Source organism: Scyliorhinus canicula, chromosome 3 (assembly GCF_902713615.1).
Source record: "Scyliorhinus canicula chromosome 3, sScyCan1.1, whole genome shotgun sequence".
NCBI classification, from domain to species: domain Eukaryota; kingdom Metazoa; phylum Chordata; class Chondrichthyes; order Carcharhiniformes; family Scyliorhinidae; genus Scyliorhinus; species Scyliorhinus canicula.
In genome coordinates, this window is record NC_052148.1 from 252,376,932 (window position 1) to 252,403,212 (window position 26,281).

The 26,281-nt window shown below is 42.6% G+C and overlaps 1 protein-coding gene across 1 annotated transcript in view; it reads left to right on the forward strand.

Annotated features, from left to right (window-relative positions):
• The window catches only part of LOC119963435 (janus kinase and microtubule-interacting protein 1-like), a 432,838-nt gene that overhangs the window by 343,251 nt on the left and 63,306 nt on the right, over nt 1–26,281 (forward strand). The window contains exons 13-17 of the mRNA XM_038792562.1: nt 3,995–4,057; nt 9,800–9,898; nt 11,783–11,881; nt 15,303–15,356; nt 19,493–19,558. Coding sequence (XP_038648490.1) covers nt 3,995–4,057; nt 9,800–9,898; nt 11,783–11,881; nt 15,303–15,356; nt 19,493–19,558 — 381 coding nt within the window. The remainder of the gene's footprint in view (nt 1–3,994; nt 4,058–9,799; nt 9,899–11,782; nt 11,882–15,302; nt 15,357–19,492; nt 19,559–26,281) is intronic.

Sequence of the window (26,281 nt, forward strand, 5' to 3'; positions counted from 1 at the left end):
ATGACTTTCAGCATTTGTTTGTATTGCCTCATTAATTAAGCACCGTCCCCCACATCCTTTGCAATTCAGAACATGATACTTAACACAACACATTTGCATAATCAGAGAACTTTGTCTTTATTGTGGTTTCTGTTGCCAGGTTGTGAATTATAGTTCTCGAGTTACACTGTTCCAGATTGGTTTCAGACTTGCATCTCAGCGCCTATAGGTTGAGTGAAGTCAAGCATGGTTTTTGAGGATCCGTACATTGTTTGATGAAGGAGTGAGTTCCACAGTTTTAATATTCTGAGAAAGAATAAGGCGGTGAAGTCATTCTCGAATTCAAGGCCACAGTAATGAGGGAATGGTATGCTTGATCTGTCCCTCCTCTATTTGATTTAATTTGGGACAGATTTTGGGCAACTATAAGCATACTGTTCTTTGAGGATATGCAATATTCCATTGTCTCCTTTCTCTTACCTCCTTCTACCACCACCCCCACTCCCCCAAACTGCTGTCCTCCCTCTGTTTCCCGATGGTCATACCCAATGGCCTCAGGCACCTTTATATGGGTATATGAGTGGGCACATCTGACCACCGCATCTTTGCCAGTGTCCTATTTGAGCATTGACCACTGGCTGATCCATGGTCCAGTCACTGCAGAGGTTCTTGAATGTAATTCAGAAGAGCAATGTGTTCCAGCACTGTAAAGAAGCAGCTATGCATATGCCTCATAATTTGGGGAAAATGAAAAGTAAAGTGACAAAATAACCTTTCTGCAGAGAGCTCTACTTACAGCCCCTGATCTGTCATATCTGCTGATTGGAGACATGAGAACCTGCCTTCTGCACACAAGTTAGTGGAAACATGCGTAAGGTTCGCAAGACCATCAGAGATGTACCCAAATTTGAAAATCCAAGCCATTATGTAGGTTGTGAAATTAAAGATTTGTGATTAAAGGAGAGCCAGCATATCACAGAGAGCTTTTGCTTTGGAGATTTAAAAGGATAAGCTCTGATAAAAGGGTCTGCAGTTCATGAATCATCTCTTGAGTTTTATTGGATGTTAAGAGTTGGAAAACTAAAACCACATACGTTTTGTAGCAACGTTTATCTAATAAAAGGGCAGCACGGTGGTGCAGTGGTTAGCACTGCTGCCTCACCGCTGAGGACCCGGGTTCGATCCCGGCCCCAGGTCACTGTCCATATGGAGTTTGCACATTCTCCCCGTGTCTGCGTAGGTTTCGTCCCCACAACCCAAAACAATGTGCAGTGTAGGTGGATTGGCCAGGCTAAATTGGCCCTTAATTGGAAAACAAAATTGGGTGCTCTAAATTTTCTTTTAAAAAAAACTTTTGTCTAATAAGACTTCTCAAAGTGCTTAATAGCACCGATAATCAGAATAATTGACACCGAGTTCAAAAAGGATTTATGCGAATATAACCTGCTTGGTCAATGGGTTGACTTTTGAGTGTCAGTAAATGCATGCTTTGGCAATTGCATTGTTAAGCTAATTGCCTTATTGAATACAAGTGATGATTGTTGATCAACCTCCTAAAGAGTATAAATGGACACAGCTGGAGCAGTTGTTGTGGGGGAAAACCATGAGGAGTTTGTATCTCTACTGAGCTGTATGTAGAATAAACTTGCTGAAGGTAAAGGACATGTAGCCATATTAGTCCTCCATCATACACTATTAGTGGAATTTTAAGGAACATGTGGTGGAGGGGCAGAAAGTTATATGAAGCATTGCCAGAGAGCCAAAGTGTTGCTTTGAAAAATTGATCCATTTAAGAAATCTGAGTTAGTGTGTGTTGTTGATGGGTGAGGCCTGCTTGCGTGTTTCACGTATCTCAAACTCAGGCCTGCATCGTTCATTGACAATCAGTTCTACCCAAGTTACTTATTGGCATTGCCAGCAGGTGACATTCTATGCCAGTGAAGCAGTCGAGTTCAGTTACCCCAGCAATATTTATAAATGGCACATTCCTTTTTGTCAGGGAATATCGTTTTACATCCTTGAGGTGAAAATAATGTTCTCTCTGTGATGTGGAAGAGGCTCTAATTTAAACTCTGCATTCTGGCTGTCTTCAGGGAAAACCCTTGCTGGTTTGTTTTTTTTCTTCGAGATGCTGGAGTTACAGCCTTGTTAGTCAGCTGAATAATCCGGAAGATTGTTCTGAACATGAAGTGCTTTGTATATGTTTCTGAAAATAATGACTGGTTCAGAATTCATTGTAAATGTGTGACTCAGATATTTACACGCACCCTTATGGGATCACGTATATCATTGTGAATTTCTGTTATTTGAATTGTTACTTGCTTGGCTATTTCCGGTGTCTGAAGGAATAACTCATTTTGGAATGACATCAGGGTACAACTTAACATCCATCTGCTAATATTAGCAAAAATAAAATTGTTGAGAAGTGAGGAAGCTCACTTTTCACTGACGTACTTCTTTGATGAATGGAAGAAAATAGACTTTGTAGAATTTGTATAATTTTAAATGCAAAATTTGCTAAGTTAATTGAATGTAACATGTGCTTGTGGCGGTTCCCATTGTAGTTGTAGGCTGTATTGGAAAAGGCAATGTGAAATCTTATTAACCACTGCCATGTTCTTCATTGTCTTTGCTGTGCACTTCTAGACTTGTACACCATTCTCTGATGACTTTTGCTACAGTAGTGAAATCTCTAGGCCAGACAGGTGGAGGGTACGATAATGTACTTACAATGTGTCAGTGCTTTGGTCCACACCCTACTTCATATATCCGCACTCTAAATTACTGTGATCCTCAGAGTGATTCCACTCCATCCTTAAGCAATCGCATTGATGAATGATCAGAACTGTACAAATGGTCATGTTAAAATCTTAAAATCAAACATAGTTTGAATAAGTTGTACATTAAAGGGCATGTGTGTTTTCCTAATTTCTTGAATTTGCTGTATTTTTCTTTCCTGCAATGATGCCCTACCTTTGGCTTATTATAATTTTAGTTTTCTTGTTTGTTGAACAGTTTGTGTGAAATGTTTTTTCTTTCTCCCATGTTCTCCCTCCGTTTATTTGGATGTGTAAGTCGAGCTTTCTATTGAAACCTTTCTAGCCTCCTTTGCATACAAAAAAAATAGTTCTACTAACTAAAACCCCCTTCTTTCCTTCCCTGCTTCAAGTTGAAAAAGATCCTTTTAGCCTTAGTGACTGTGGCTAGGGCAGCAACCCTGACTGGATTTTAAGGCTGCCTTTCTACAATTTCTAAACCCAGTTAACCATTTGTCATGGAGGAAGCTGAAACCATTGTTTAAAATTAATGAATTTTTTACTTCTTGCACATACAGTATCAAATGTAAATATATTTGTATTTCAGTGAATAAACTGCAAAGATTTATTGTCATAACTATGCTTATATTAATAGGGAAATGGGGCGGAATGGTAGCACAGTGGTTAGCACTGCTGCCTCACGGCGCCGAGGACCCAGGTTCGATCCCGGCCCTGGGTCACTGTCCGTGTGGGGGCATTCTCTCCGTGTCTGCGTGGGCCCTAGCCCCACAACACAAAGATGTGTAGGTTAGGTGCATTGGCCACGCTAAATTGTCCTTTGATTAGAAAAAAAATTATTGGGTACTCTAAATTATAAAAAATAATTAATTAAACATTTTTTTTTAATAATGGAGAAATTAAAATCACAATACATCTATTATAACCACATTTTTCTATGAATTAATTAAGATCTTTATTCAAGTTTTGGGGTTGGAGTGGTGCTGGGCAATTTTAGCATGCAACATCTTTTCACATATTAACTTTGGCTGCTAACTTCAGGGAAGAGTTGACCTGTTCAAATGAAAAACAGTTTAATGCCCAAATTCAAATACCAAGCAAGGAACGTGTTCAGAGTTTATATGCTAATATCATGCAGCTCAACTTCAGCTCATTTCTATTTCCATATGCTTCACAACACACAGTCATTTGTTGCATATGAATTGTGTAATACATTTTCTTTTTGTCTCTCGCTATTTTAGGACTCAAAATGGGTGGAAGATAAACAGTTACTTTTTAGAAGTAACCAGGAACTTTTAGAAAAGGTACATGATCCAATGGTCGCGTCTTATGAAACGCCATCAATTCTCTGCTGCCTCATCCAAGTTATTTATTGTGGCAATGTTTAGCACCCTCGCTTCTGAAAGCATTGGTTAATGGAGAGCGGGGAACTGCTATTTATATTTTCTTTAGTTCAGTGATTGCGCTTTCATCTGTGTTTTGTAACTGCTAATTGTATTTGCTTGATCTCTGTTGCAAACGATCTTGATTATCAAAGAGGATATACTTTACCCTGTCCCTTAGGTGGATACCTTAGTCTCCAAAAGAACAGTCCAAAATCATTCTCAGCTCCTGTTGGCTTGCTTCCTTTTTGCCTTTTCCAGCTGGGGTACCTCTACTCCCAGAACTTAACTTTTTACTGTGAGGGTTACATTGGAGATTTCATCCATCTTAGCCCAAGCTGTGTGAATCTTCCAGCCTCCTTTAAATCTTCATGAACTCAGAATCTTCAATCTGAACGTGAGCTCTCACCCAAGCTTTGCATGATGACTAATAGAGTTGGCATTTGTATTAGTGCTCCTTCTCTCTTTCAGATTCTTGCAGTCTGACTTGTCTCTTGATGTTCAGTGATTTATTAGGAAACCTGCAAACTTATCCTACATTACTGTTCTATTGATGCATCTCTCTAAGCCCATATCGATGGCACCATGAATCAGATGGGCTTTGGAGCTAGGTGGAAATGCTATTTATCTATCTTCCAGAACCCTAATTCCAAGACGGAAGTAAACAGACAGTTTAAAATATAACCATTTACAAAGCCTTCCATTCCTAACACGTGTCTTTGAGTCCTGAACACTAAAGGTTGAATTTTCACTACCTTAGCAAGTAGCTAGAGTTGTGTGATTTTTCAACTCAGCAGAGCTGCCTCAGTTGAAAGGTTTAATAAAGTTAGACACAATTTTCACTTTAGGGAGGGAAGTGGTGGGATAGCATTGGGTGTCCAACTCCAGAAGCAGATTTAGGCGGCCATGGGTGTGGGCAACTGCCAAGATACTCTGGTTAGAGGACTCACCTTGCTCATCTGGCACTTCATTGCAGCTGTTTTAGAAGCTGATTGACAGGCCATTACCATGTTCTAACCTCAGGAGCCATGTGAAGATGAAAAGAAGCTGCTAAAAATCCCATGTAGCTCATATTATGCACAGGTGATAGTGACAAAAACTCCTATTCATGAAACCCATTCACAGATTTTAAATCTCTTCAAGTATTCAATCTGTTATGAAAACAATCCCCTTCCATTCAGCCCATCAATGGTAGCAAATCTTTAATAGCCTCTTTAAACTGTCAATCAGCCCACCAGCTGAGATAATGTTTTTGTAACTTTGAAACTCAGCCAAATATTCAAATGATCTCACCTATAATAACAGTGCTTGCAAAGTGTCAACAAAGATCTCCACTGAAACTGTGGAGCAGGTGGTCATGGTTTTTTCTCCCATGACCAGATGGCCTGTCAATCAAAGCAGTTCAGTAGGCTTTTAAAAAAACATCTCATTGACAGATTAAACATGTTTGATTTACCAATTTTATGGAGCAGGGGATTTAAAACCTCAAATAATAACACTGAAACTGACCTTTTGGGTCTGTTGGACTTTGCATCAGGTTCTCGTTCACCACGTGCAGTGCGAATCCACAAATATCCTGCCCCAACAATTGATGTGAACGTCTCGCACTTTAGTCCCAGTAAATCAACGTCAGCCCTCTCTGTCCCCATAGCAACCCAGGCTTTTAGTTGCACAGAAGTCAGAGCAGGTCACACCATCCCTGTTACTACTCCATTTTAAGAGACAGTTCCAAAACCTAACAGTCATGTAAATGCTGGCCAAGATCTTCCTGCTGGTCACGCCAGTGGGATCGTCTGGTCCCAGTAGCGGTGCACCCCCGCTGGGGGTTTCCCGGCAACATGAGGTGGATTCAATGGGAAATCCCATTGACAGCGACGGGACCTGAAGATCCTGCCGCTGGCCAGCAGCGCGCTCCCTCCCACTGCTGAGAAACAAACCGCAGAGAGGCCAGAGAATTTTGCCCATAGTCTTTGTACTAACAGTGATTCTAAACAGAATCCTTTTCACTTCCCTGTCTGAATGCATTTAAAATTGTCACCTCCGATAACAGATGTAAATGATCCTTGTGGATGTCTCTTTTTACCTGTTGCCCTCACCTGCAAAGATATTTCTTCCAAAGCAGCTAGTCCTTTAGTGGAAGAGCAGACGGAGCACCGTATAATGAAATGCTGCCTTTGTTCCTCTGATATTAGGGGAGCATTTTGACTTTGTGAAATATGGTAAAATGGGCAATAGACGAAGCACGGCCAATTTTACATCTCTCCTCATTTTTCATTGCCAAGAATTGCCATGAAAAGAACAATATAGTATAGCATTTATATAGTGTCTTTCATGACTTAAGGACTTTCAAAGTGCTTTGACAGCAGATGGATCCTTCTTGCATGGTGCGAAAATGAGGCAGTTTGACCTGTGGCTTATTTGAGCTTCTAATGTCTGTAAGCTCAATTTTTAAACATAATTGTGATTTTAATTAGCTTGTACTTTTAAACACTTCAGTCCCCTTACCTAGAGACCATCAGTCAGGATTACTTTCAGTGAAAGTGGCGACAGATTGAAATCCCACCGCACTCACCACTTCAACACATTCTGTCAGTTTAAATTTGTTCCATCAACAAGATCCATTTGATACGGCTAAGGAAATGTATTGTGCATTATGTATGCATGCGTTGGGAGTAGAATCATGGGATAGGAGCGACAATTAACATCCTCTGTAAGCTGGTGCATTTCCCTATCTGGCAAATACCTTTTTAATGAACTGTTCATGACACATCCTTGTTTTTGTCACACTAATCCTGTCCTTTAAAAGTTGCTTAATCAGGACTTCTGTAACAATTGTCCCCAAAACTCTTCCGTAATTATGCCGCTGTCCTCGCCTGCCATTTCTACCTGCGTTAGAAGCATTCAGCTGGGGTCATTTTCTGACCACGTGAATGTCCTGATCAGTTGCACAACCTTTTGGTATTCTGGTCGTTTGAAGGGAATCATTCAAAGCCTCTATTGGTGAATACTTGCTAGTATTCCCTTTAACTAGTAATAACAGCTGCTCTTCCAATTTAACTTTTGTTTCTTCACCTCTCTACTCGCGTTGAGTGAGGACGACATTATTCACTGAACTTGCTTTACTTTTTATTGTTTAAAAGCAATTCAAATGAGAGGTTGACAAATTCAATTTAAATTGTCTGTCACTGAACATGCAAGCACAAAGACCTGTGTGTTCTGGAAACAAAGTGCACTGTGCTGAGGTGAAATCATCGCACAGAAATGAAACGTCGGTAGGTCAGAACACATGTTTCAAATAGAGGAGATATTTTGATATTGTATTTGGTGCAAATGTTTACCACCAGCTTCAAAACAGTGCAAAACGTTCAGAAACTGTCAAAAACTGAGCTACTCAAACAGGTCTATAGAAGATAGGATCAAGATTAGGCCATCCAGCCCCTGGATCTGTTCTGCTATTCACTTAAACCATGGCTCCATTTACCTGCCTTGGCTCTTCTTTCAGTATCAGATTTTTTTGAAATTTTTACTCAACCTAGTTTTTTGAGTTCCAGATATCCACTATCCATTGTGTGAAGAAATGCTTCTTGTCATTACTCTGATCAGCCTGTTCTCTAAATTTAAGCTTGCCTCCCCCTTATTCCAGACACGTCGACCAGGAGAATAGTTTATCTTTAACTACCGTATCAGATCCCTGAATCATCTTAACTACTTGACAAAATCTCAAAGCATTGAGGAGTTTTTTTTTCTTCCTTAAATTTCCGCTCAAACACAATTGTTTTCTGCCGATTGCAAAATTTGATTTGAATAGGCGCACTTAAGCAGTATTTTAGAATGCAAATTTTTCCTTTGAAACATTATCCTTGACACCTTTGGTAATATGGTGCAGTTTATTAATACAGATACAAGTGGATTTATCATTAAAAGAAAGTATTTTAGTCAGAGTTCATCACCTGAAAATAACCCAATCTTAAATAACTGAAAATGTTTTAAAGGAAAATGAGAATCATTTGCCAATTATTTTGTTGGACATTACTCAAGTTTCTTAGTAAATTAAGAAAGTTATTTAAAAAGCTTTTTAAAACTTGCAAGTACTCAGAAAAGCTTAATTTTAAGAGCCTCTATGAAGGGGTCCTACAAATGGGTACCATTAGCAGAAACCCCTCATGGTGATTAATTCAAAATTGGGACATGAATAGTTTTGTTCCTAAGTTCGTAAGATATAGGAGCAGAATTATGCCATTCGTCCCATCGGGTCTGCTCCACCATTCTGTCATGGCTGATATGTTCCGGATCTGCTACCGACAATGTTACAGGCCAAGAGCTGGATTGTGAAATCAGCCAGAGCTTCTCCTTCCTAGAACACATGACCTAAGGGTGGGAGTCGGCAATTTATCCTCCTGAGCCTAACACCCTCAATGTGATCATGGCTGATCCCATCCTGGCCTCAACTCCACCGTCCAGTCCATTCTCCATAACCCTTCAACCCATTACCAGTTAAAAATCTGTTTAATCCTCCTTAAATTTGCTCACTGTCCCTGCATCCTCCGCACTCTGAGGTAACAAATTCCACAAATTCACAACCCTTTGGGAGAAGTATTTTTTCCTCATCTGTTTTAAATTTGGTACCTCTTATTCTAGATTATGAATTCCCATTTTAGAATGCCCCACAAGAGGAAGCATCAGCTCCATGCCTACTTTATTCATAACTTTTAGCATCTTGTGCACTTCAATTAGATCTCCCCTCATTCGTCTACAAAATTATGAGGGGCATAGACAGAGTGGATAGTCAGAGACTTTTCCCCATGGTAGAGGGGTCAATTACTAGGGGGCATAGTTTTAAGGTGCGAGGTGCAAGGTTTAGAGGAGATGTACGAGGCAAGTTTTTTTACACAGAGGGTAGTGGGTGCCTGGAACTCGCTGCCGGAGGAGGTGGTGGAAGCAGGGATGATAGTGCCATTTAAGGGGCATCTTGACAAATACATGAATAGGATGGGAATAGAGGGATACGGACCCAGGAAGTGTAGAAGATTTTAGTTTAGACGGGCAGCATGGTTGGCACGGGCTTGGAGGGCCGGAGGGCCTGTTCTTGTGCTGTACATTTATTTGTTCTTTGTTCTTCTCAACTCTAGAGAGTATAGGCCTAAACTGTTCAATCTCTCCTCATACGACAAACCCCTCATCTTTGGAATCGATCTAGTGAACCTCCTCTGAACTTCCTCCAATGCCACTACATCTTCCCTCAAATAAGGGAACCAAAACTGTGCACTGTGTTGGTGGGGTGGGTTTGAGATTTTACTCCAATTTTTTAATTAGCACGAGATTGTGGGAAATTCTGCAGACTTTAGCATTGCTTTAGCCAATTTCAGCTGAATTGCGTTGATTAAGAGAAGGACAACCCAGTGAGAACTCTCGGCCTCAAAGCTTCCAATAGTAGAATCTGCATCATTATGCATACGAGAGACCTGCAAGGGCGGTAGAGTCAGTCTGCTGAAATCTTGATGTTAACAACCATCAAGATGATGGTCCTCAATCAATAAACCATCAAGTTTGTTAAGAACGGGCGAGTACCAGAGCAAAAAGGAATGGAAACTGTTGGGCACCAAATGAGTTGTGATATTAGATAAATTGCAACGTCCTTACGTATGCTTCTACATTCTTTTACAGATTCATAAATTGGAATTCGAAGAGCTTAGGCTACAGAACGAGATGCAAGACGCAAAGGACCAGAATGAACTGCTAGAGTTCAGAATCTTGGAGCTTGAAGTAAGACATTCCATTTGTAAAGTGTCAAATGGAGCAGAGGTTTATGAACCAAAAAGGAGAACGTTGGTGCAGTAATCTCGAGTGTAGCCACATGTCTTCCAGCACTAACGAGCATTGCATTTTATTAAAGTGGAGCTGTTCCACTACAGAAGAAAAGAGAAGCTGCTTCACTGCCTGGATTTTTGATGTCAAAGAATTTTTGTAATATATTCTGACAAATTGTGAGAGAATGAAATGTACAAATAGATTATAATTTATATGAATAGGTTATAATTTAACGTGTTTTTTTTGCACTTAATAAAACTATTTTGTTTTTGCTACTAATTGCATTCATCGTCAGTGTTTCATAATCCTGCACTGTTCATCAAGCCATTCACCAAAGTGAGTCTATGCTTGCCTCAGTTATCATACTCCATATACATTACGGTTTGTAACGCACTCCTGTTGCAATTTTTCCCCTTTTATTTTACTCTGAAGATTCTGGTGGCATGCCAGGAGCTTCACATCATAGCCGTACCCTCCTGCACTTGATTGAAATGCATTCCACGCACATTCCAGTGTGGGAGATTCACAGAAGTTGGGAAGCATAATAAAGAAATGAAACTAATGAACATGGAGCAACTGCTTTAGAAAAAAAAAAATCAGAGAAAGCTCAAGCTCAGTGAACTCACAAAATCTAGAATACAAGCTTTCCTTCATGTGTATCATTCTTTTAAACAGTTCTACATTTTCATGTAACCGATTGCATTAAAGGTTGCTTTGTGGTATGTGCCTCATACATTGTGATACCATTATCTGTTTACAGAATGCTTGTCATTGGCCTAATGTTGGTGCATTGGAATTTTTTTTAACAAGTGGTGCAGACTTGTATTTCAAAACTGTGCAGGAACACTAACCCGAAAGCTGTGTTTATTTTTTTGTTGAAGCTCATGTGATCTATTATTTGTCTATCATTTCGGGAGACACCCCACGTTTGAGCATGATACCACCGAAATCCATTTAGTTGCAATATCCCTGCTTCTCATCTGGTTCATTTCAGCAGCAGCCATTCTTCCGTAAGCAAGTTGTAAAGTAAGTACGGAAAACATAGTTAAAATGGTAGCTGGCATGAAGTCTTCTGTTAAACAACAGATCGTTGTTAAATCTACAAAAATGTTTTACCAAGTGATCCTGAGCTGAAGATTGTTGATTGCTGTGACATTGGGTGGCATGGTAGCACAGTGGTTAGCATTATTGCTTCATAACGCCAGGGTCCCAGGTTCGATTCCCGGCTTGGGTCACTGTCTGTGCAGAGTCTGCACGTTCTCCCCGTGTCTGTGTGGGTTGCCTCCAGGTGCTCCGGTTTCCTCCCACAACTCCCGAAGGACGCGCTGTTAGGTTATTTGAACATTCTGAATTCTCCCTCCGTGTACCCGAACAGGCGGCGGGAGGTGGTAACCAGGGGATTTTCACAGTAACTTTATTGCAGTGTTAATGTAAGCCTACTTGTGACAATAAAGATTATTGATATTATGTAAACTCATCGAATGTGAACTAAGCTCATGCAAGTTATGTTTCCACTGTGATCGCTAACTAATAGTGGGATCTTTTTCTTTTAATATTTATCATTACGACCAATAACATAAATATTATTTTGATGAAGCTAAGAGAGCTTTTTTGATATTTATTCCCATTTTACAACCAATCAGTACATTATCGAGTTTGTTGGGAATGGGAGAGTACCAGAACAAAAAGGGCGAAAATGTTGGGTATGAAATCGAGTTCACAGCAGTTAATAAATTTCAAAGCTTTAATATTATACTAAGATCTCAAATTCTTGGACTGAGGCTTTATTTTCTTCATTGGTGTAACTTGGATCGGATTAGTTTTATTTCTTCCCTGCAGGAACGGGAACGAAGATCACCAGCTTATAACTTGCATATGTCAGCATTTTCTGAGACCGGAAGTGCCCTTCAGCTCTATTGTCAGCAGGAGGGTATTAAGGTGAGACTTCTCTTCATCAGAACCTGTCTTGTCTATGGCACCATGGAATTACAAGAGACTGCCCCATATGTGTGGGTGTACATAGATGTGTTCAACATTCACCAGTTGTGACTGGACAAGCTTACTCATGGGTTATGTGGGCTTTCCAGGAATTCTGAGGCAATATGGCTTATCTGAATGCTGCTCCACTAAAATGTGGAAGAGACTATACTGAATGCAAGTAGAACTGGTTGTAAGTTCTGCCTTGTAAACATATGTGAAGCTTTGACCTTAGTGTTAAGATGGAAGACCATGGAATAAAGTGATATTATGGGTTTAAAATTAGTTCAGTCAGAAGAAGCACGGTGGCACAGTGGTTAGCACTGCTACCTCAACTTCAGAGACCCCGGTGTGATTCCGACCTCAGATGACTGTCTGTGTGGAGCTTGCACATTCTTCCCGTGCCTGTGTGTGTTTCCTCCGGATGGTCTGGTTTCCTCCCACAGTCCAAAGATGTGCAGGTTAGGTGGATTGGGTTTGCTAAATTGCCCCTAGACGTGGTTGCGGGTAAAGGGTGGGGGATTGGGTTTAGGTAGAGTGCTCTTTCAGAGGGTCGGTGCAGACTTGATGGGCCGAATGGTCTCCTCCTGCTCTTTAGGAATTCTGTGATTCGAAACAAAGGTTAGTGGTGGGTGGATATTTTTCAGACTGGCTTGCTGTGGTGTTCCCTAAGGATAAACTTTTTAGTTTTTGGCAACTACTTTGACTACCTTGACTGTAGGAATTGTAAAGTTTGCAGGTGATCCAAAACTTGACAAAGTAGCAAATCACAATGAGGATAGTTATAGGTTTCAGGACATAGACATGAAGGTGGAATGAGCAGATGTACGACTACAGGTGTCCAATGCAGAGATTGTATAGTGATGTGTGTTGAGAGGGCGAATATAGAAAAACAGTGACAATGACACTATTTTAAAACGTGTAGATGAGAGTGGGACCTTGGTGTCCATGTACACAAATGTTTAAACCTGGCAGGGTGAGTTGGTGGTTCTTCAGTCCTAGGTTATCGCTGCAGGAGTTCCTCAGGGTTGTGTCCTCAGCCCAATCCTCTTCAGCTGCTGCATCAATGACCTTCCTTCCAACATAAAGTCAGAAGTGGGGATGTTTGCTGATGATTGAACAATGTTCAGCAACATTCGCGACTCCTCAGACAGTGAAGCAGTCCACATGCAAATTCAGCAAGATCTGAATGATATCCAGGCTTGGGCTGACAAGTGGAAAGTGACATTTGCACCACACAAGTGTCAGACAATGGCTATCTTCAATAAGAGAGCCTTGAATGCCTTGACATTCAATGGCATTATCATCACTTAATCCCTGACTATCAACATCCTGGGGGTTACCATTGACCAGAAACTGAACGGGACTAGCCATAAGACCTGAAAGGTGTGTTTGTTAGGTGAATTGAACATTCTGAATTCTCCTTCAGTGTACCCGAACAAGCGCCGGAATTTGGCAACCAGGGGATTTTCACAGTAAATTCATTGCAGTGTTCATAGAATCATAGAATTTACAGTGCAGAAGGAGGCCATTCGGCCTAAGGAGTCTGCACTGGCCCTTGGAAAGAGCACCCTACCCAAGCCCACACCTGCACCCTATCCCCGTAAACCAGTAACCCCACCCCACCCCACCTTTTTTGGACACTAAGGGTAATTTATCATGGCTAATCTACGTAACCTGCACAACTTTGGATTGTGGGAGGAAACCGGAGCACCTGGAGGAAACCCACGCACACACGAGGAGAAAGTGAAAACTCCGTACAGACAGTGACCCAAGCCAGGAATCGAACCTGGGACCCTGGAGCAACTGTTCGAACCACTGTACTACCGTGCTGCCCATGTTAATGTAAGCCTACTTGTGACACTAATAAAGCTTATATTATATGAATAATGTGGCTACAAGAGCAGGTCAGAAGCTAGGAATCCTGTGACGAGTAACTCACCTCTGACTCCCCAAAGCCTGTTCACCACCTACAAAGCACAAGTTAGGAGTGTGATGGAATACTCACCACTTGCCTGGATGAGTGCAGCTCCGATAACAGTTAAGAGGTCCGTCATCATTCAGGATAAAGCAGCCACACGATTGACACCTCTTTCACAAACATTTGCTCCTTCCACTACTGACGCACAGTGACAGCCGTATGTGCCATCCACCAGATGCACTGCAGGAACTTATCAAGGCTCCTTAGGCAGCACTTTTCAAATGCGCAACCACAACCATCTAGGCAGATAAGGGCACCAGATACATGGGAATAGCGCCACCTGGACATTCCCCTCCAATTTACTCACCATCATGACATGGAACTGTATTGTCATTCCTCCACTGACGCTGGGTTTAAATCCTGGAACTCCCTCTCTAATAGCACAGTGGGTGTATCTCCACCACATGGACTGCAGCAGTTCAAAAAGGCAGCTCACCACCACTTTCTCAAGAGAAATTAGGGATGGGCAACAAATGCTGGCCTAGTCAGCAAAGCCCACATCGTGCAAAAGTAAATTTGAAAAAAGTTCCAGCATTTTCTATTTATATTTCAGATTTCTAGCCTCTGCAATATTTTACTTTTATCCGAGGTGACCAATGTTTATTTGGGAAAAGCGTTTCCCAAACCATTACTCATTGTGACCCTCATTTAATGCTTGAAAATTGGCACAACCCCTCGAGTGAGTGAGATTGGGGTGGGGTGAAGGGATGGGGAAGAGTTGTTGAGTGGGAGAGGGGCATTGTTAAGGTGATTAAGGGCGTGGGTGGGGGGGGGGGAGGGGGGGGGGGAGGGGGGGAGTTGTTGAGCATGGCCAAAGATTTTACCTACAACTATTTTGAAGGCTCCGATCTAAGAATCATGCGCACACATGTAATTGAGCCTCTGTGCCAATCCCAGGACTGTCCCACCACAACACACATTCAAAAAACCTCTGAGCGTGTTCAATGTACCCCCTCTATTAAAAGCAAGTCCATGGAAATCCCCAGTTAGAGTGCTACACTGAATGGCCATCAGGACACTGAAAGAATGACCTATCAGGGTGGTAAAAACCTGTCTCATTAATGAGCCATTTGGAAAAACATATCACTTCTCAGTGAGAGTCTCTACTTGATAGCTGCCACTGCCACCTTGGAGCTTCCAACCCCAAAGCCCTTATCTGAACAGGCATGATAACCAATGATTTCGGAACCCCTAGCATATGACTTAGCAAGAAAAGAAGCAATGAAACCTGCAGCTAGAAAGACTTTGGATTGAAATATATATTCAAGAAAAGCAATGAACAAAATTAATACGGAAATTAAACACTTTTTTTATAGTTGTATTTCACTGATCTTTTCATTTGCTCTTTTGACCATTGCACAGATTTAATTCTTTGCTAATGACATCAATCATTTCTTTCAGGATGTGGTCATTCCTGACCTAATGAAGAAACTTGATATTCTGGGAGATAATGGGGTAAGGTCATTTCAGACAACAGAGGTCAACATGGTTCATTGAAATCATCTAAATTCAGGGCATTGACATTTCTGGCACCTTTCACTGTTGCAGTGATCGGAGATAGTGTTTGACAAACCCCTTTTGTGATTCTACCATCTTTAAATGTTCTGGGTAATTCCCAAAGCAAGGGCAATGTTTCCATTTGGAATAGAACTTTTTTATTACCTTTTTCACATCCAGGATCAGTCTCGAGCATTCTGGGGTCAAATGTGGCACCGTTACTTAACCCCAACATTGATCTTTCATTTTCCTGCTCCTTCTCAGATGGATTTTTTCTGTATTCCATATCAGTCACCCTCAAGGTATCCATGAGATGGGTTATCACATTTCTGGACAGTTTTGAGTTTTACATGAAACCCATCTGGGAACCAGTTTGAGCCTATTGTCTTAACACCGACATACTGCATCTGTTGGAGACTTTTGTTTCATTATCTTGGGCTGAATTTGAACCCAGCTTTCAGGCGTCATCAATAGTTTATTTTATATTTTAGAAAGTACTTTCACTTCTGTATTTGATTTAAAGTGATAACTGTGTACACCTTTTATTTGCGCCACAACATTAGGGGGAGCACTTCCTGAACATGCTCAGATTCAATCTTGAGTATCCGTGGCATGCATTAAACAAACTAGTTGACTTGACACAGACTAACAATAAAGTTCAAGTTACTCATTTTTAGGTCTGTGCAGTCCTGAAAGACGGTGCAAGTTCTTATATTTAGCTCACCTATTATTTAGCAAGTCTTCCCTCCATAAAACATGCTCTGACAATTCAGTAAACGATGAAGTCAGACAATCAGGAAAGTTCCATAACTGAGATTTTGAACTTCCAATGTAGGGAATTGATACTAATATTTAGTTCAAGGACATTTATTTAATAATAATCAATTTCAAGAAAGATTTATAGCTAAAGTATTGAGAAAACATTCATACTCAGTGTGGGACTTGAAATGATGACTCAAGGATTACAAAGAAGAAGAACAAAGAAAAGTACAGCACAGGAACTGGCCCTTCGGCCCTCCAAGCCCGTGCCGACCATGCTGCCCGTCTAAACTAAAATCTTCTGCACTTCCTGGGTCCATATCCCTCTATTCCCATCCTATTCATGTATTTGTCAAGATGCCCCTTCAATGTCACTATTGTCCCTGTTTCCACCACCACCTCTGGCAGTGAGTTCCAGGCAGCCACTACCTCTGTGTAAAAAAACCTGCCTCATTCATCTCCTCTAATCCTTGCCCCTCGTACCTTAAACCTATGTCCCCTAGTAATTGACCCCTCTACCCTGGGGAAAAGCCTCTGACTATCCACTCTGTCTATGCCCCTCATAATTTTGTAGACCTCTATCAGGTCACCCCTCAACCTCCGTCGTTCCAGTAAGTATAAACCAAGTTTATTCAACTGCTCCTCATAGCTAATGCCCTCCATACCAGGCAACATCCTGGTAAATCTCTTCTGCACCCTCTCTAAAACCTCCACATCCTTCTGGTAGTGTGGCAACCAGAATTGAACACTATACTCCAAGTGTGGCCTAACTAAGGTTCTGTACAGCTGCAACATGACTTGCCAATTCTTATACCCAATGCCCCGGCCAATGAAGGCAAGCATGCCGTATGCCTTCTTGACTACCTTCTCCACCTGTGTTGCCTCTTTCAGTGACCTGTGGACCTGTACACCTAGATCTCTCTGACTTTCAATACTCTTGAGGGTTCTACCATTCACTGTATATTCCCTACCTGCATTAGACCTTCCAAAATGCATTACCTTACATTTGTCCAGATTAAACTCCATCTGCCATCTCTCTGCCCAAGACCCCAAATGATCTAAATCCTGCTGTATCCTCTGACAGTCCTCATCGCTATCCGCAATTCCACCTACCTTTGTGTCGTCTGTAAACTTACTAATCAGACCAGTTTTTCTCCAAATCATTTATATATACTACGAACAGCAAAGGTCCCAGCACTGATCCCTGCGGAACTAGTCACAGTCACAGCCGTCCAATTTGAAAAGCACCCTTCCATTGCTACTCTCTGCATTCTATGACCTAGCCAGTTTGATTTCTGTCAAGGCCTCAGCAATTTCCTCTCCAGCCTCCTTCAGAGGAGGACATTGTAACAAGGAACAAAGAAAAATTACAGCACAGGAACAGGCCCTTCGGCCCTCCAAGCCTGCGTCGATCATAATCCTCTATCTAAAACTGTCGCAAAGTACAAAGAAAAATTACATTAAGAGTCCCATAAGCTACCAATTGAGGTACTTGAGCTGTGAGGAATCTCCCTGCACAAAGTCTTCACACATTGGGTCCAGCCGAAGGAGGCAGTACTCGTGTAAAATTTAATTGAGATTGCAATCTTAAAGATCAGGAACTGGGATGAATAGTCATTGATAGGGTGAATTGGATTCCAAACTCCTGCAGCCGACCAGTAAATCATCAACAGCAGCTGAGCATGCAGCAGCAGCAGTGTGGAACAAACACGCTTGCAACTATTTCTGACATCTTTCCGGTTGGCGGCAGGAGTTACTATATTTAGGTAATTGATTTTGTGTTGGTTTACCAAATGCTAAGACCAAATAAAACTATAAATACATTATAATGAGGAACAAAAGAGTACAAACAAGATTCACAAGAATGATTCCAGGGATAAGCCAATTCAGTTCTGAGGATAGACTTTTCCCACTCAAAAGAATCGAAAATGAGAGACAACAGATTTGGCAAAAGAAGCAAAAGCGATATAAGAAAAACCTTTTTCACACAACGAGTGCTTAAGGTCTGGAATGTACTGCCTGAGTGGGGTGGAGGCAGGTTCAATTGAAGCATTCAAAATGGAATTAGACTGTTATCTGAAAAGGGTTACGGGGAGAAGGAGGGCGAATGGCGCTAAGCAAATTTCTCATTGCGGATACAGTGGGCTAAATGGTCCATTCCTGCATTGTAACAATTTTGCGATTCTGTGAAAATATTTAGAGTACACTCAAATTTATTTTCATCGCGAGATGAAATAATATCCCTATAAGAATATTAGGGGAAGATAGAAATTAGGGCAAGTTCTATATTCTTTCCAAATGCAGCATGCTTAAATGCCATATACCGTATTGCGACAAGGTACTAATAGTGGTGCAAGCTAAATATGGAGGTGTCTTATCTTTCTGCTGTGTCAGATTTTACATGTGTGTGAGAAAGAGACAAATCTTTCAGCAGTGCGGTATCCTTTTTCACTGGTGCTCCAGCTATCAACAATGCATTCCGATTATGTCATTTAAAAAGTATGAATGTTGTGTTGTGATCTGTTTTAAGTGCAGACATAGCCCAGCAATCTACGTCCTATTTTTAGTTTTCTTCCTCCCTCTCCACACCATTCCCTGGCTCAGAGATGCTGTGAAATAAATGCTGTTTGTGGCCAAGATGTTATTGTCGACAGTGATAAGATGCAGTTGTTGGAGTCTGCCTTGGGTGATGTATCGCTTAATTCTTTATCTCCAGACACAAAAGTGACTATTCGGTCAGAGTTGGCAAAGAGCAATGTGCTGGACCTGCAACTTTACGCCAAACGTCTGAAAGCATGGCACATTTCTATCCCAATGAAGCATCACCATGTGGCTTAATTTGTTTTTTGGATAAGACGTTAACCTCTTTTTGTTCAGGTGAATGTAAACAAACCCATGGCACACCTCCTCTGTGTCCTGGCCAGTACTTATCCCTCAACTAACACCACTAAAAAGTAGACATTATATCATTGCTGTTTGAAAATTGGCTGGTACCTTCCCCACATTCCAACAGTGACCACTTCAAAAGTAGTTCATTAAACGTAGAGCATTTTGGGAAGGCATGAACAGCCTAAATAGGTACAAACCTTCCTTTCTTTTGGAGTGCACTTAAGAACTCAAAGGATTTATTTTTAACATGTGTGTATGTGTAATATATTAACTCAAATTATATTCTGCTTATTTTAATCTGAGATGAAATGGTGAGCAGCATCTGTCTGATTTGTTCCTCTTGCTCCCCCCCCCCCCCCCCCGCCCCACCCCCCACCCAGCCATGTACAACTGTGCTGTTTTGTTCAGCCCAGTTTCAAAATACTTTGTGCATCTTTGTATTTCAGAACCTAAGAAATGAAGAGCAGGTTGCAGTAATTCAAGCTCGTACTGTGCTATCGTTGTGTGAGAAGGTACACTTCCAAATCATGATTGTTCTGTGATGCAAGAAGTGCATTCATAACCTGAGTCTGTACCACTTGCTGTATGTTAATAACCTTATTGGAATAAAGCACAGCCAAAACAGGTTGCTCATTCTTTGCACCCGTTGCCAATGCCAATATAGAAACATTTGCGGGGGTGGGGAGGGCGCAAGTGGCAAGTGAATAATATGACTGTATTGACTAATTTGGCTTTCCAATTGACTTATCATTCCTATGACCACTGAGGTTCCATGATCTTTATGTCTATCCAATTCACACACATAGACGCTGACAGCCCTCTGCACTCTCAAAACTGTGCAAAGCGTCACGTACAACAAATACCTTGTGCACATTTTGTTGGGTGTGTGCTATGTGCCTCAAATTCTCTGTCTACATTAGCTGTTTAGTTTCATTGTTCTAGCAGTTCTTCCTGCGATTAATCTTATAGATTTATCTGCTCATATTATTGGTGGAGGAGGTCTTGTGGTACAAGCCCCACTCCAGGACTTGTTGGTCAAGGTAGGTGCATTCATTATGCGGCCAAACAGGTTCAGTGTCAACCAGCAAAATCTTTTCAAACACACCAATGGCATGCAGTAAGAGAGAGACTCCTGGTCAGCCACAGTTTGATGCGGAGTGGCACCCCTCAAGCTATAAACCTCTGGCAACAAACTAGTGACCAAAGAACAAAGAAAATTACAGCACAGGAACAGGCCCTTCGGCCCTCCCAGCCTGCGCCAATCCAGATTCTTTATCTAAACCTGTCGCCTATTTTCCAAGGATCCACTTCCCTCTGTTCTCCGCCCGTTCATATATCTGTCTAGAAGCATCTTAAATTATGCTATCGTGCCCGCCTCTACCACCTCCGCTGGCAAAGCATTCCAGGCACCCACCACCCTCTGCGTAAAAACCTTTCCACGCACATCTCCCTTAAACTTTCTCCCCCTCACCTTGAAATTGTGACCCCTTGTAATTGACACTCCTACTCTTGGGAAAACTTTGTTGCTATCCACCCTGTCCATACCTCTCAGAATTTTGTAGACCTCAATCAGGTCCCCCCTCAACCTCTGTTTTTCCAATGAAAACAATCCTAATCTACTCAACCTTTCTTCATAGCTAGCACCCTCCATACCAGGCAACATCCTGGTGAACCTCCTCTGCACCCTCTCTAAAGCATCACATCCTTCTGGTAATGTGGCGACCAGAACTGCACGCAGTATTCCAAATGTGGCCTAACCAAAGTCCTATACAACTGTAACATGACCTGCCGACTCTTGTACTCAATACCCCGTCCGATGAAGGCAAGCATGCTGTATGCCTTCTTGAACACTCTATCAACCTGCGTTGCCACCTTCGGGGTACAATGGACCTGAACTCCCAGATCTCTCTGTACATCAATTTTTCCCAGGACTCTTCCATTGACCGTATAGTCCGCTCTTTAATTGGATCTTCCAAAGTGCATCACCTCGCATTTGCCTGGATTGAACTCCATCGGCCATTTCTCTGCCTAACTCTCCAATCTATCTATATTTTGCTGTATTCTCTGACAGTCCCCCTCGCTATCTGCAACTCCACCAATCTTAGTATCATCTGCACACTTGCAAATCAGGCCACCTATACCTTCGTCCAGATCATTTATGTATATCACAAACAACAGTAGTCCGAGCACGGATCCCTGTGGAACACCACTGTTCACCCTTCTCCATTTTGAGACACTCCCTTCCACCACTACTCTCTGTCTCCTGTTGCCCAGCCAGTTCTTTATCCATCTAGCTAGTACTAGTTATGGAAACAGCTGGAAGTCTGCCTTAGTTCACCAATAGGTGTAGGAAGAGAATTGGAATTGAGTATTATTGCCAGGTTCTAACCCTCTCTTAGATTATGGATTAGAATCATAGAATTTACAGTGCAAAAGGAGACCATTCAGCCCATCGAGTCTGCACCGGCTCTTGGAAAGAGCTACCCAAGCCCACGCCTCCACCCTATCCCCATAACCCAGTAACCCCACCTAACCTAAGGGCAATTTACCATGGCCAAGCCATCTAACCCGCATATCTTTGGACTGTGGGAGGAAACCGGAGCACCAGGAGGAAACCCACGCAGACACTGGGAGAATGTGCCGATTCCACACAGACAGTGACCCAAGCTGGGAATCAAACCTGGGACCCTGGAGCTGTGAAGCAACTGTGCTAACCACTGTGCTACCGATTGCCCCAAAATTAGTTCCAAATTAGTTTTGGAAGCCAAAAGTTTTGTTTTAACCTATTAGTTACGAAGGAGCCAATTAAACAACTTGCATCACAACAAAATAGTGGTGTGGGGTGTAGTAGCTGAGGATGAGAGTCATGGGTTGTCACAGGAAATTTACAATAAAGATGCATCTGATCAATTCTTTGTGCAATTCACACAACCTGCATTTTCCTTGTGTGAGGTGTTTTTTCCCTCTTCATTTACTTAAACATATAGCTCCACATGAGTCCCATTGCAGTTAAGAAAAATTGCTGCTCTATGCCCAGCTGTTACTCCTCAACCTTAGGGGAATGTATTAATCTGAAAGACTTCATTAGCAGTCCATCTGTAACTTCACATGATGCTAAAATGATCACTTGTGGGTCCCCTGACTCCTTCACTACTCCAGTGGCACATCATTTCATGACTGCTGTTATCTTTACTGCTCGAACAATAACAACAGCAACTGGTATTTATGCAGTGCCTTTGTCACAACACAATGTCCCAAGGTGCTTCACAGAAGCATTGTCAAAAAACGTTGACACCAGGCCTCTTAGAGATGTGACAAACATGACCAAAACTTTGGTCAGAGGTAGGTTTTAACAAGGCACTTAAAGACTGTGAGTGAAATAGGGTGCGATTGAACGGCATTGTTGCGCCCGATTCAGTGACATGACGAGGCAGTTAAATCTGGCAAGAGGCCTCTCGCATGATTTGCGATGCTCGGAATGCCTCAAGAGATCTCACGAGATCTCGTGAGGCATCGCGATCTGGATCTCATCCTCATTGGCCGCCAGTGAGGACGTGATCCTAAATTGCATATTTAAGTGAGCAGTTAAACTCACTTAAATATGTTGACGCCAGACTCCCCCAAGGCCCGGGAACGAACGCCCATGCCTGGGAGGCCTCTCTATGGCGTTGTTTAACACTGGTCCATACAGATGTGATCCAGGCGTAATGGCACCTGAGAGGGTCTCCCAGGCCATCCAAGTGCACCGGGTGATCGGGCTCTGGGCAGCGTCGTACCTTGGCACTCTTGCTGCCAGCTGTGCACCTTTTTACTGCCAGCCAGGCACCCTGGTCATGCCACCGTGGAATTGCCAGGGTGCCTGGGTGGAACGGCCAGGCAGTCAGTGCTGTGGTGCCAGGGTGACGGGTTGCACATGCCAGGGATCAGACCCGGAGGTGCCCTGCCCTTATGAGGAGGGAGGGTGTTCGATGACCTCCTAACAGATAAGTTGGGGCATCAGGGGGATCCGGAGGCCACAGTGGGGAGTCAGGTGATCGGGTTGGTATTTAAAAATGGCACCCGGCCTCTTCCTACACTGACAAGCTCAGTGAATGAAGGTAAGCGCAACCTCGGCAGGGCGTTCCTAGTTGAGGCCAAAAAAAAGTCCCATTTGAAAGAGGGGTCATTTTCGGCACCAACTCTGTTTTGTCCCGTTAAATGGTGCCCATAAATTCAGTGAGGTTTGGGGAAGGATTTCTGGGTCCTGGGGTCGATGCAGCTTAAAACATGGCTGCCAGTGATGAAGTGATGAAAATTAGGGATGTGTGAGAGGCCAGGATTGGAGAAGCAGAGATCTTGGGGTGCTGTGAGTCTGGGGGAGCTTCCGGAGAAAAGGAGGGACAAAGCCACGGAGGGATTTGAAAGCAAGGAAGAAAACTTTAATATTGAGAAATTGCTAGATCAGTAATCAAGGTAGGTCAGTCATGGTGAACAGGTCTTGGTGCAAGTTAGGATGCTGGCAGCTGAATTTTCAATGATCTTTCAATGACGTTTACAGTGGGAATGTGCTGCGGAATCAGGGAAGGGGTATAAGCACTGGACTCGTTAAGTTTAGAGGTAACAACAGCATATAGAGGGCGTTTTCAGCAAAACATTAGTCAAGGTAGGGATGGAATTGAGTAAAGATACAGAGGTGGAAATAGGTGGTCTTAGTGATGGAAAGGATATGTGGCTGAAAGGTTAGCTTGGTGAAGAATGCGAATGAACTGGTTAAACCGCTGACAATGGCCAGGGAGAGAGATAGATTCCTCTACACCTTCCATCTGTGTTGACCTTCAAACAGATGCACAACTTCCATTTTGAGTGTATTAAATCTCATAATAAAGGTAGAGCAAAGCAAGTTACGAAACAAAGGATCGAGCTTTCAATTTCATTGTGACATGCAGTTTAGAAAAGTCTCCTTTTCTCCTGTGCAACACCACTTTGCCATGAAGTGGACCATTTATTTTTCTGACACTGCAGTTAAATTTTGCCCAATTAGGAGCCTTTGACTTTACCCAAAAGTTAAAGATAAACTCAACCTCTAACAATACCCTCTGTTATATAATGAAAGCTCATTGTGATGGGATTTTGAACTGAGGGACATGTTTAAGAATGTCCCAGATTACATACATTCTAAATATTAGCTTCTCAGACTGAAGCTCCTGATAATGAATAAGGTACCGTCATGATCATCGAGAACACGTTCGACGAGGATTTTGTTGCAGTCGCAGAGTAATAATCTGATTAAAATTCTGCTGTCTGGTAAACAGTGCTCGTGTAATGATGGACATTACTAACTACTGTATGCATTCTTGTGGGTGTTTATTTTATCAAGCTACAACAGTGTTACCTTCCAGAATGTTTGCTGTAGAAATAAATTACGAGAATCGTGACAGAAAATCATTCATCCATTATATTTGATTTTCAGCAGAATTCATAAATCTGTCACACATACTCACAGGGTTTCTCATAGATGCTGGAACTTTGAGATAATAACAGAAAACACCAGAAACATGAAGCATCTCAGCCAACATCTTTCGCGAGAGAAACAGCATGAACCCTGTGGGCCGATGACCTTTCATCAGAACGGTTTTGACTTTGTGACTTGCAGCAGGTTCCATTCTGCCATCACCCACCACAATAGCAATCAATATAAGGTGGAACTTAATCCAGACGAAGGGTGGCATGCCCACAAGCTGGCAACCCGGCAAGAACATCGCATCACCTCCTTTGGGGAAGGCCCACAGTATGAAATGCCAGTTAGACGCTTAAGTGGTCCATGGCGGACCTTCCCCAGGTTCACCACGGGGGGGGGGGGGGGGGGGGGGGGTGGTGGAAATTACCCCAGTCGCTCCCCACCACACCCTCAGAGAGCTGCAGACCAATCAGCTGTTCTTCATTGCCTGACACCCTCCCAAACGCCAGGTGCTCAGAATCAGTCAGGGCATTAGGTCACAGGTGAGTGAGGGCGAAGGTCATGGGAAGGTGCATGGTGGTTGGGAGAGGTGGGAATGGTTGGAAGAAAGGGAAAGGCATGGCACATAGTACAAGCAGCCACCTGCCCCCCCACCTTCCCGAAGCTGGAACCCTCAATCAGGCACTTGATAACGAGGGAGCCTCGTCCTCCTGTGGTGCCCAATATCAAGCTCGACCAGCTACTCGTTGAATACCAGCAGAGCTGGGATGAGGCCCTTACATGCGCAGTGACTGTCCCCACGAGCCTTCCTGCCCTGGACTTAATTGAGGTAGAGGTGGGAATTTGACACCCTCACGCCAAATTAAATGCCCTTTCTGCCTCCAAATTCACCTCTGGGGTGAGGGCATAAAATTCCGCCCATAATTATTTCCTTAATTCTGACGGAACTAAAGCTGCACATAATCCAATATTGGCGGAGATTAAGAACTAACACACTCTGGTACAATAAAGCCAAGTGACAGAATTTGTTGAATGGAGAGCTTTTAAATTTGTGCATTTCCCCCCTCTCCCAAAGTTCATTTTTCAAAGCACTTTAGGGGAAACTCTTATCCGAGTGATTGATTAGAAGGTGAAACATGCTACCACAAAGAGTAATTGAGGCAAACATCATAAATGAGTGAAGGGGAAGCTCAATAAACACATGAGGAAGAAAGAAATAGGATAGGGTTCAATGATAAAAGGTGGATGGAGGCTCGTGTGGACCATTAACACAGGAAAGGGCTGTTGGGCAGAATGATCTACGTTGAATGTGAATAGCACCCTATCCCTAGTAAGTGTGCTCTATGCAGCTTGGCTCACCTGCCCACACCAACGCTGCCAGCCTCATAGCAACAGCATTAACGAACTTTACGGTGCATTTATCTCCCAAGCACTCAGAGGTAAATGAGGAAATGGTGAGCCACTGGAGATGCTGATTGGTTCTCACCAGTATCCTTGGTGACACGAGTGCTGTAGTAATAATGTAAATACTGTGCCAACCAACAATTTATTTCTGGCCACAGGCAGGCTTCATGCTCAACTCTCCTGATCAGACCAGTGGCTGCTGATTGCTGTCATGTGGGAATACCTTTAAGAAATGGGCGTTTACTACTGCAGTGATGTCAGAGAGTGGGTGGAGCTGGGCTGTCTGTCGGCTTTTTACTTTCGTTTTAGGCCGTTTGCTGCAGGGTGTGTTTTAGTTTTGTTTTCAGTGTTGGAGCTGAAGCCAGACCAAGCAGGTGTGCTGCTGTTCTCTCTG